We start from the raw sequence: 12,395 nt of genomic DNA, 5'->3' as shown, positions 1-12,395 counted from the left end.
TACTGTAACACTAAGGCTTTACTCAAACATGAAGAAATGCTAACATGAAGCTCCCTGTGGCTGTGTTAATTAAGTACTGGATGATTCACCTTTTTGTGAGGGATGAATTTACAATTAGAAAGCCCAAAATTCAAATTCCAGTTCCTTCATTCAACAGCTGTGTCACCTCAAGAAAGTTGCTTAACTTTTGAAAGCCTCAATTTTCTCCCAAGAAAGAAAGATAGCTTGCGTAGTTGTTTGGGGTGGTGGAAATAACATCTATGAATTGTTAGTCCAACACCTAGAACACAGAAGGTGACAGTTAGTAGTAATCAACCTACGTTGTCAGCTTTATGAAGTTATTCTACTTTGTGACCACTGAAATACTATATTAAACCACTTAAACAGGACCAAAAGGCATGCACAGATTTTTAAAAAATATTATTGCAAATTCTACTTCCTAAAAAGAAGCCTGAATATTCTCAAATTGTTTCCATACATTTCCATACATGTATGTAGACCTTAAAATATAAAATGTACTACTCAGACTATTTTGTTATACTGTTCTATCACTTCATTTATTGTGAACAGCTTTTCATATCGATAAGCATGATTCACATAATCATAAACTGCTACATGATATTCCAATTTGAGGATGCGCCAAAAATGTTATAACTGGTTCCCTCCTCACGTGCTTCCCCCCCCCCCGCCCCAGAAAAAAAAAAGCAGTGGCAGTGTTTAGAAAAAACTAGATTGAAAAGGCAGCTTCCAATTAAAATAAGAGCTTTCAATATATTAAAGGCAAAATTAAAGCGATTATATAACAACCAAGTTGAGTTTGTACCAAGAACGCAAGCAAAGTTTAACACCCAAAACCATGCTACTGTAATTCTCTATTTTATTTTTTTGGCGGGGGGCGGGGGAGGAGCTCCAGGTAATTAGTTGAGGATAACTTGTAGAAACTGGGGTTGTGCTGGGTGTAAGCAAACTGTAATGTTCAGAGGAGAGCCACCGGGAGACCCAGGGAGCTGAGGTGGTGAAGGATGAGGATGGTGACAGGTGCTCTGGAGGTTTGACTTGGTGAAGAGGAGGCCAGGGTGCAGTGACGACCCGGCAGAGCTCCCTGTCCTGGAAGAGTAACCAAATCAGATAACCTCGGTGAGGACAACCTGTCCCTGATGGAGAGGCATAGCTTCACCAGGGGTGTGAGTGTGTGTTGTATGGGAAAGAGTATCTGTTTCATGGTGTGTGTGTACATGGTTTAAGGGCGTGTGGCAGAGGCGGCTTTTGGTGGTGGCCCCTCCGTTTCATTCACTTTCTAGATACTGCTCTATTTTTTTTTTTAAATCACTGTGGTTAAGTGGCCTCAGACAGAAATTTCAGCTCCACAGTCTTGTACAGCCTGACAATCAAGAGCATTTGGAAACAGAAAGCTCTGGGTTTGAATCTCATCCTTGTCACAGATCCCAAGAGCTGGGTGATCTGGGCAAATTATTCTGTTTCCTCATCTACAAAATGGGAATGATGATAATATTACCTACCTCTGAAGATTTTTGCATCAAATGAATTAGAACATTAATTAGTATTATGTCTGTCTCCAAGTTAATGTTTAATGAATGTAGTTACTAAGGATATATTTGTGTGTGAGTGGTGTATCTTTTTTTCTTTTTTATTGGAGTACCATTTTTTACCAATAGAGAAAAAAATTGACCAAACAACATTAATTGAAAATTTGGTTACTGTGACATTGATACAATTCTTTGTTGTATTAATGGGATATATTCATGGAGGTAGTATATACAATCATACTTGTGGAAAAAGATTGCTAAAATTCAACATTTTGTGATCACCTCAGCAATATGGAATCAAAGGGAATCTGTGTGCATGCAGATAAAATATATCTACCCAAACCTACCAAACAACGTACAATGATGACACAGTAGAATCATTCCTGTTCAATTCACTGGCTCAATTCAACATTGCATTGGCGCTCCTAGAATACACAGGAAGACAGACAAAATGCATAAAAATAAAAAGATTGAAAAGATAGAATCAAATCGGCTTTAATTCAAAGATGTTCTCGTTGCATAGAAACTTCAAGAGCTATAAATTATTAGAAACTGTAGGAGAGGTTAGCAAATTTGCTTCCTATAGGATTAATTTAAAAAATTGTATGTTCCTTTACTCCAGTCAAAAAGAATTGAAAAATGGGGCAGCGCGGGTGGCTTAGCAGTTTAGTTCCGCCTTCAGCCCAGGGCCTGATCCTGGAGACCTGGGGAATTGAGTTCCACATCAGGCTCCACGTCTCCTGCATGGAGCCTGCTTCTCCCTGTGGGAGGCCTGTGTCTCTGCCTCTCTCTCTCTCTCCCTCTGTGTCTCTCATGAATAAATAAATAAAATCTTAAAAAAAAAAAGAATTGAAAAATGTAATATAATTTTTTTATTGTAAAAGAAACAATACCTAGAAACAAAAACAACAAAATGTGTGCAAAAACATTTTGCGTATACATGAAAGAAGTCCTGCATAAATGGACAGATAGCTTATGTTCATGGAAATTGATTCAATTTTGTAAAGACATTAATTGTGTCTCACTGACTTTATGTAAGCTTGATAAATGCAAGTCATTTTCCCCTACAGTATTTGAAAGCTGATTTTAAAATGTATACAGATGGCCAAGGGGTCAATGTTTTACTAAGACAGTGTTGAAAAGAATAATCGAAGTTTGAAGCCTTGCTCTTCCAAGTATAAAATGATTATAAAGCTAGCGTAATTAAGAAAATGTTCTTGACACAGAAATGGACCCATAAAAAAAAGATATGTGAAGATACATACAGTAAAATACCATTTATAATCATATCAAAACCTACAAAGCAATACTAAATAATGTGTATAGTTTACATACATATATATAATTATGAGCACAGTATAAAGGAATAAAATACCCTAAGACTGGTGGTTAACAGGGCTGAGAGGTAGGATTGGGGGAAATAAAGAGTAGAATGAAGTTAACAAGGGGGCACAGTAATCTTTCAATATTTTATTTTATATGTTGGGTGATAGGTTTATGGGTGTTCATTATTTATGTATAATACTATGTCTGAATTAGGATTCAGTGGGGCAATCCTAAATGCCTTAGTATAGTACCCACACATTCTAAGGGCTGAGTATAATTTTAGTTATTATTGTTATTATTGCTTCTAGGATATGTTCCAACCACATGTTTAATTGTGTCTCTCCTTGGGCTGAGCTGTTAGCTCTGTGGCGGGCGGGGGTGGGGGAGAACCACATCTGTCCTGTTCACCCAGCCCAGCCTCTGCCACATGGTAGTCAGTGAATCAATACAATTTGAATGTGTGATTGAGCTGTACAATCGACTCTTTGGTGAGCTCAATTTAAGTAGCATTTCTGAGAAAATACAGAACCAACTTGGGCTATTTTTTGTGATCTCCTTCCGAGTTGGTAGCACAGTTTGGATTTTGAGCACAGGCCCCTGCTGGTTACAACACTGCTTTTGGGAAGCATGCTTTACCCATACCTTCCTCCCAACCACCTTGCCCAGCATGGATTCTGCATGTTTCAGGGAAAACATAATTGCCAAAAAGCGTTTTAGTTTTCTCTGGTTTGCTAGAATTTTGGAGAGAGGCAAACACTATTCAGAAGTTTTAAAATTTTTATCAATTTTTTGGTTTCCAATAAATACTTATATAAATGATTATTTCTATTTGGAAGGGTAATTTTGATCTAAGGAGTGTCATTCTTGGAATTTTACTGTCCCTCCTTATCAGTGCTTATGATGGTGTAGCTTTCCCTTCGTAAGGGAAACATGGCACACAATTAATAATTTCCCACCTGCCTTTTTATTTTACTGTTTGCTTTTTGAAATACCTTTTTATCACTTTGCCATCAACTCTTTCGATGTGGCATTTGTTATATATGAATACAATATGTATCTCCTGGAATTATTGTAAACTGTGTCCACACTGTAAAACACTTTGTGGAAGCTGCTAAATGTGAGAGAAAGTATATCCTAAGCCATGAATTTATTCATTCATTCATTAATATCATTTCATTTATTCATTCATGAGTTCAACAAATATCTATAGGAAGCTTGCTGTGTGTTTTTCTTGTGGGAGATGGATAGAGTTTCTGACCTCGTGGGATTTATGGGCTTACAGGCCAGTGGGGAAAATAAATGTAAAATGCAAACTTTGGGGAATAACTCTTTAATGACATGTGCTCTCTGGGTCAGGGAAGTTTTGCCAGGGGACAATTCGTTTAAACTAAGATATGGTAGGTGAGTAGATCTCTCTCTTTCTTAGGGTGGAGTAGACCTTCCTAAAGGTCATCTCTTGAGGTGACTAATAGTGGGTTTCTCATCTACTCCCCATTAAGACTCCAGTCTTCCAGGACACAATACTGGTTTCTGTAGTGTCTCCCTGCCTCTTCAGTAATTCAAGGGATCAAGACTCAGGCTTGGGGCTTCCAGCACAAGACTCCTGAACACCTTCAGGATAAGACGCCCCATAAACAGTAAAAGAGGCTTTCCGCGCATGTGGCCAGTTGTTAGTCCATTCCATGCAATCAAGACTATCTCTCTTTATGAGTTTTTGAGTATTCACTTTCAACTGTCTAGAAAACCTTTCCTGTTCTCTTCCACTCCCTTCTATTTTTCTTGGAGAATATCACATCCTTTGCGTATCAAGTCAGATCAACTTACACCTTCTAGGAAGGCAAGAAATATTTCCTGACTGTCAAAACTAAATGATGGTTTATCCTTGCTGTAAGCTCATGTAGCAACCTGTGCTTTTTTTTTTTAAAACCCCAAGTAGATATCACTAGTCATATAATGTTGTGATTTTTGACTTGTGTTGTTAGACTGTGAATGTCATTAGGGCAGGAATTCTTTTGTTAGTAACTCTGGCCTATAGCAAGTTCCTATGTGTGTAAGAATGCTAAATAAACATTTGTACAATTAACTAATGAAAGGGATTAGAAATAATGATACTTGAGTTTAGCAAGACCTGTAAAGACCATGGTCATTCTGTGAATCAATTGTGTTATAAAACCCCCAATAATGTTATGTTACTTTTATTTTTTTAAAGATTTTTTAAAAATTTATTTATTAATGAGAGACAGAGAGACAGAGAGAGAGAGAGAGAGAGACAGAGAGCAGCAGAGACACAGGCAGAGGGAGAAGCAGGCTCCATGCAGGGAGCCCGATGTAGGACTCGATCCTGGGACTCCAGGGTCACGCCCTGGGGTAAATGTGGTGCTAAACTGCTGAGCCACCTGGGCTGCCCAATGCTATGTTACTTTTATAATACATTTAAAACATTCAAGTATTTGTGGTGGTTTTAATTTTCTTTAAGTCAATTTTGTGTGAATCAGTTTCTGACCTAGAGCTTAGCCCAGCAGCCAAAAAGTTTCTTTTTTATTGAAATGTAGGAAGAAACCAACTGAGACATTTCCTTTTCAAGATAGTGTTGGATCTGCATCCAAAACACTTGAGGAAATAAAGCGGTTCTAAACAACATCCGTGTCTCTATCTACTTGGTTCATGGTTTCACATCTGTTTTGTTATCTAACTCTAAGACTTTAAACATTTTTTGCCACTTCTTAGAGTTGGGGCTGTATTTGGAGCCTTCACCTTGTTTCATCTGTAACCCTGTTAACTTGACTGTATTTTGAACGTTGTATCACAGTCATGACTGAATTATATAATAGAAGAATATGTGGATATTTTCTTGGCTTATATAAGGAAATGTTTATAAAGATAAGATGAGGGGTTAAAGAAAAAGCCAGCTTCAAACTAAGGTGACTTAAGAGAAATGAGGACAGAATGGCTTTAGGTTTGATGACTGATGTGTCTTTTAGCTTATGCAGGGAAAAGGTAATAAATATTATAAATATTTCTGAGACAATATTTGAAAGGGAGATCATATCTGACATTAATTATTCTGTATTTATTTATTTATTTTTATTTTTTAAATTATCCTGTTTTTAAACTACCTAGTGAACTCACACCATATATTTTAATTTTTTTTAATTTTTTAAATTTATTTATGATAGTCACAGAGAGAGAGAGGCAGAGGGAGAAGCAGGCCCCATACACCGGGAGCCCGATGTGGGACTCGATCCCGGATCTCCAGGATCGGGCCCTGGGCCAAAGGCAGGCGCCAAACCGCTGCGCCACCCAGGGATCCCCCCACACCATATATTTTAAATAAACGACTACAATAGTGGGATAAATGCAATGTGGTATAATGTAAAGAATATTAAATTGGGGCATCTCATCATTTCATCTTCTAGGTCTTAAAGGAAATCTAAAACAAACAGTTGTTAGTTCTTAAGGGTCATGTAGCATATTTTAGGGTTCATATGGTGAACAATACAATAATGTCACCCACTTCTCTTTTCTAACTAGTGTTCAGATACTTGCCTGTTCAAAATATTTTTAGTTCAAGTGAGGTCAGGACTTTAAAAGACAATCCTAAAAACAACAATCAGCCACAGCAATTCACCTGCCTTCAGAGAGGGGGAGAAGGAAATGGGGAATTCACGTTTAGTGAGGACTGAGTTTCCATTTGGGAATATGAGAACATTCTGGAGATGGATGGCAGTGAAGGCTGCAGAAAATGTGACTGTACTTAATAGCACTGCACTGTACACTTAAGCATGATTGAAATAGTATGTTTTATGTCCCATATATTTGACCACAATAAAAAAAAATCTTTCTTCATTGACAGGTGATTGCCGGAAGGAAGCTGTGTGTGTGCATGTTTTTGGTCATAAGACTGTTTAGACTGGATTTGGGGTCATTCTTCATTTGCTTTTTTTTAAAAAAAAAAAAAAACAGAATAAGTTGCTATCGTCTTCTTTTGTTAACAATTTTTGTGTGAAAAAGTCCATTTTAGAGATAATGTTGATCATCAAAGGAACTTGTTGATCTGCCGCAAAGCTTCCAGAAGGAAGAGTCAAGTTATTTTTCCATCCATCTTGCCCAGTGAATACTTTTCATTCCCCTTTCATTTCTTCTACTTCTCCCCTTGGGGGAGAAGAAAGCCAGGCTGAGGCATGAAGATGCTGGAGACACTCATCACAGGACAGAATGGGCAGGGAACAAGGCTTCCAGGGTCAGAGCGTGAGACAAGGGATCTCTGACATGGGTTCTAAGACTTTCTTGGTCCCTGGGTTCCCTGGGTCTCCTTGAGTCTCAGTTTTTGTTGAGCATGAAATGAGGGGAAAATAATCCTTTTCCTGTTTGTTTTACCAATGGGTTAATGGGTGTGAATGTGTTTTGTAGATTGTAAAGTGCTCTAGAAATTTAAAGAGGCATCATTATTTCCACTGCTATTACTATTAATGGTTTTTCACTGATGGTTTCTGTGGTGTAAAATGAGGAAGGAATATAAATGAGGAGTGATGCTCCATTCTGTTTTGACTGTGTGCCAGGTTATGTCAGCCTAGGGATAAGTTGGAGCAGAGATGCTGCTATGATTTGGCTCTTTGATTTCCCTCATGGTTTCTTTCTTTCAATCTGTGCCCTGAGCAAGCAGCTTGCTCACCAACCCTTGAATGCAGATTGAAATACATTCAGAAGAGATGTTTTTTTTTTAATTTATCTGAATTATATTTACCTGTGGGTTAAATTCATTTGAATAGAGAAAATAAATAGCAGATGACTGTGGAAGGGAGAAGCCTCAACATCCTTTTAGGAGAAATCATGAGAAACAAAGTGGAATGTTGTGCAAGAATTGTCTTGCCTTTACATGGTTGCTTTTGTAATGATTTTGAAGGTGGTGCATAACATGTTTTTGACCCACTTTTAAAAAGTACGTGAAATATATGCTCTGAGGCAAGATGCTTGTACTGTGGATAACTAGGATGTGAGTTATTTTCCATTAAAGGTAAAGAATGCGTGTGTGTGTGCATGTGTGTGCGTGTTTCTCCATGTGCTTGCTTACTTGGACGTGGAGACAGAGGCAGGATTCTTCCTTTCTTTATACCTTCTGCTCCAGGAAGGGTTTATGCCCCTTTGAAAGAGAAACTGTTTATTTTCTCACTATACCTTTTGTGAAGTCCTGAGACTCTGCTTGTGCCCTGTCGCTCAGCGGGCTGAAGTACAAATGCTAATTGATTGCCAGACTGCAAGGTTGTGATTTGCATTCCAAATCAGACTGCAGATTCCCATTATAAATTGCTTATCCTGTTGTTCCTTATCTAGACTCTGTTCCCTCTCTTATTATCCTGCTCATTCCCCAATAATGACCCTTGAAACAATTCCCATTTAAAATCAGACTCCCGTTTAAAATCAGCAGTTTTGGTTGGGCTAATAAAATCACAACGACAAATTGCAAGACATCACAATAGATGTGTGTTTTTTGTTTTTTGTTTTTTAAAGAAAAACTCAGTGTTCTTCTCCCTTTCCTTTAAGGATCTCCTGGCACTGAAGTAAAATAATCACTTCAAACATATCTTTCAGGCTTAAAGGTGTACGCTCATTCTTTTGCAAACCATACTTTTATATCTTTTTAAATCTGAAAGGTGGGAGCTTACAAAACCTCTGTTAATAACACCCTCTTCCAGATAAACCCTGAGATGGTCTAATTGCATCCCTTCCTGCCACTTTTCAATCAAATTAACTAGCTACTCAGAGAGGAGGGCAAAGGAAAAGGCATTTTCGCAAGGTGTCTTACTGGGGAGAAGCAGCGCTGCAGCATAAAGAACCGGCAGGAATCCGGGCTTTCCCACTCTGGTGGCAAAGAGGGGGAATCATGGGTTGGTGGTCGGCTTCATGTTAGGAGGACACCCCTCCATCTGTTCACAGCTCAGCCTCTTTCCAATTTAAAGCCCAGATTTCCATACAAACCTCAATTTCTTTTCCCCATTTTAAATGCAAAGCAAGGCTTGTGAATCACAGAGTCTCGGCTACTGGGATTCAGACCAAATTTCCCCCCAAAATTCTCGGGCCCTTTGCTTGAATACCTGCTTACAGTGGTACACAATGGGCAGCTTTGAGAAGAAAAATTGATAATCTTCACGGAAGAGTAATTTGAATGAAATTACACTTGACAGCCTGTCTCCAAGCAAACAAGAGGCGCGAGGGAGCCTTAGCTAAGCTCCCAGGACCTGCCCGGGCCACTGCCGGGGGAGCTTCCCAGGGAAAAAAAATCACCAGTTTTTCCAACATCTAATTGAGCTTTTGATTAATTCCGTGTAGCCGAGTCTACTGAAGAAAGGTAGCCATGGAAGAGAATATGGAAGAGGGGCAGACACAAAAAGGTACTGTGCGGAAAAGGGTTGGTTTGTGACTGAGTAATTATTTTGCAGTTTCCGTGTTTGCTTTAGACACTTGCCAGTAGGGCTAATGAAGGTTTCGCTCTTGGAAGGCATTTTTTTGTTCTGTTTTGTCTCCGTGTTAGCCTGTTCCTCCCTTGGAGGAACGTCGGGCGTGAATGTTGTCATTATTTGCAAATCTTTCAGGTCTAAGCATCCAGATGCACAGGAGAGTTTGGTGATCAGGGCATTGCGGTATGGTTGCAAACTCTTCCCTGGACCAGCCTTTGTTAACCTTGTTCCTTTATTTCACGTTTTCACGCTTGTCCAGTTGGGTCAGGGGACTCCTGGTGAGAGCCCCAGATGCAATATTTGGAGCCAGTGGTCGCCAAAAATCTGATGATGTAACCATTATCGATACCTTGCCATGGACATCTAGATAGAACAAAGACCAAGCGCATATTTATTCTATTTTGGTTGGTGCATCTTCCTTAAGAAAAATCCTTTTTTTTTTTTCTTTGCAATTTAGTTTTGATAGAGATGGAGCACAGGTGCATACATTTTCAGAGTGAATAGTGATGGTGAGGTTTTCCTTTCTATGGAGTTGACCCTAATCAACTTCTGAGTAATAAATGTCAAGGGTATTTTCTGATGCATTTTTTAAGCCTTTGTAGGTGTATCCGGCTGTACAAATTAAAGTGAAATGATCATTTTCGTAGGTTGAACGTGGCCAAATATTGACAATTTCAAATGATTCAGACACTTTAGAATGTGTGTGTGTGTGTGTGTGCGTGCGTGTGTGTGTGTGTGTGTGTGTCTATGTGTGTGAAGTGGTCGCTTTGGAGGGATCTAGCTCTACCTCATTATTGGCAGCATTTTCTCTCGTGCCTGTTCTCAGGCTTATGTAATGTTATACCAAACGTTCTTGTGGTCTTAGGATGGAAAGAGTGACACAGGTATTACTACGTAAAGGTAATATTTAAGAGTAGTACTGGAAAGCTTTAGCTATCACATTTGATTCTGAAGGTATGTAAATGCATTATTTTAGAGAACCATATTTTACTTGGGAAAATAGGTAGTTTGGAAGCATAGTATAGTTTTCATTATTTTGGGCCATTCAGCTTTGCTGAGTCTCTTGACACACACACACACACACACACACACACACTCAGCACATCTATACAATCAAAGACTGTTGCCATTAAATATTTAAGTGTTTATATAAGCAATAGAGGAAATGAATAGATAAGGTAATGTCCAAATTTTAGTCACTAGCACACTTGTTAATGATACTCTGTAAAGAAACGCAATAATCTACATAGATATCATGTGATCGATTTTTGAAATTAAAAAAACCCTCAGCTACCTTTAGTGTGTGAACAAATAGCTTAAGTATTCACCATTGATTTGAAATAGCAAATTTTCATGGTAATTTTCACCCTCAAAGGCATCTCAGTGGACTATTTTCCTTTAGGAATAAAATATCTTATTTTTATATTTTTTATAGCACATAAGGAGATTTCTTCTTGGCCATTTAATTTGTGCAAGGAAATATAAACATAATATTCACATAGAGAAGTGGTATCTATTGCCCTAAATAAAATTTTGAAATCAATCATGGATTTTGGTAACAGGTTGAAATGTCTGAGCAAGCCTTGGTACAGGCAGGAACCAAGAAAAATGATGTAATTAGTTATGATGTTTTTCTCAGGTAACTCTGAAAATCTTTCCTTCATGGGGTGGAAGCAGCAGGGACAAGATGAAAAAACATCCTGTTGAAGTGGTTTTGGGGGGGATTTTTTTAAATTATGAAGGTATGCATATTTAAACCAGTGGAAAACAATTTTTTAAAAATGAAAAGTTGTATGATGATCTATAAGTATATAAAGATATATAGATAAAATATCTATGATTAAGCTTTTTTATTAATTGAGAAGATTTAACTCTCATCTTTCTTGGTCTATTCCTTTCAACTCTGCCTATGACACCTTTTCTTTATAAGTTTGTTTTTAGAAAGTTATATTTGAACATAAATGCTCTCTATACATGTGCAGGGGTGGAGGAAACAATGCAATTGGGGAGGATCTAAGTTGGAAAGCTGTTTGACAAGCAGATTAATCATATGAGATTTTTCAAGAGTTTAGGTGGACTGATGTAATGATCCATCTACTTAAAGGAAAACAGCACTTTGCAGTAACTTTCATCCTGTTCTTCTCAAATGGCATAGAATTTTCTTAAGTCATAAATCAGATATCACAGAATTCTCACCCATTTGAAAGATTCTTTCCTGGCCTTTCTTACAATTTAAATATGTTTTTCTCTGTTACAAACTAGAAAGACTTGAATTCATGTCAGTATTTATCCATGTCAGCTTCCAGATTCAACTACAATATAAAATGGAAGCCAGTGGTTTCATAAACATTTTTGAGAATATATATAGTTGATGCTTAAAGACTTAAAAAGATCTTCCATAAGAAATGTTTTCTTCATCACAAAATCTTCCTTCCCCATTTAATCTCTAAAAGGCAATTGCAGGCAGTCCTAATATTTACCCTAATTTAACCAAATATGTTCATCCTAGAGGAGAGGATAATTTAAAAGTGCGAGTGACTTTACCAGTCATTCTACTCAATGCCTTGGTGTGAAACCAAAATGAGGTCATTAATCTGTTGCTGCATCATTTTTGCCACTGTCCCAAAAGGTGAATATCTCATTGTGCTGAGTGGGAAGCTGGTGTTTTAAGAACCATGTATTTTTTTTTTTTTTTGTAACATATGCCCTCTAAATGAAACCCAATTATTTGATCCTGAGTCCAACCTAAGCAACAGTATTATGGTTTTGGAGAAAAAAAGAGGAAAAGGAAGGAAGCTATTTTGAACTTGGCCCTTAGGTACAACCACAATAAACCCAGCATTCCTATGGTCAAAAATGGAATTACATGGTCATCCAATCATGGCAACAAGAGTTTCAGTTACTGGAGAGGAGTTGAGCAAAGTGCATGAAGAGATTTTTACAAAGATTTAAAAGGTATACATTTATGACTTGTAGGCATGCAACTATGCCCGGAACATTTTGCCCAATCCTGTAGGAAAAGATGTAAGTGATTTAGATGAGTCTGATCGTTAGTGAGTTAGTGAAT

At 37.9% G+C, this 12,395-nt stretch overlaps 1 protein-coding gene across 2 annotated transcripts in view; it reads left to right on the top strand.

The window, feature by feature from the left end:
• Nucleotides 1-12,395, top strand: part of GPM6A (glycoprotein M6A) — a 331,217-nt gene that overhangs the window by 173,506 nt on the left and 145,316 nt on the right. Inside the window, exon 1 of one of the 2 annotated variants that reach the window (XM_077848591.1) lies at nt 8,662-9,262. The exons of the other annotated variant lie outside the window; for it this stretch is intronic. Within the exon in view, the coding sequence (XP_077704717.1) occupies nt 9,226-9,262 (37 nt within the window). The 5' untranslated portion in view covers nt 8,662-9,225. Of the gene's footprint in view, nt 1-8,661; nt 9,263-12,395 lie in introns of those variants that run through there. 2 annotated transcript variants of the gene reach the window in all.

This window comes from Canis aureus, chromosome 15, assembly GCF_053574225.1.
Source record: "Canis aureus isolate CA01 chromosome 15, VMU_Caureus_v.1.0, whole genome shotgun sequence".
Lineage (NCBI taxonomy): Eukaryota > Metazoa > Chordata > Mammalia > Carnivora > Canidae > Canis > Canis aureus.
The sequence above is the reverse complement of the archived record's forward strand: the minus strand, read 5'-3'. Positions and strand labels throughout refer to the sequence as shown.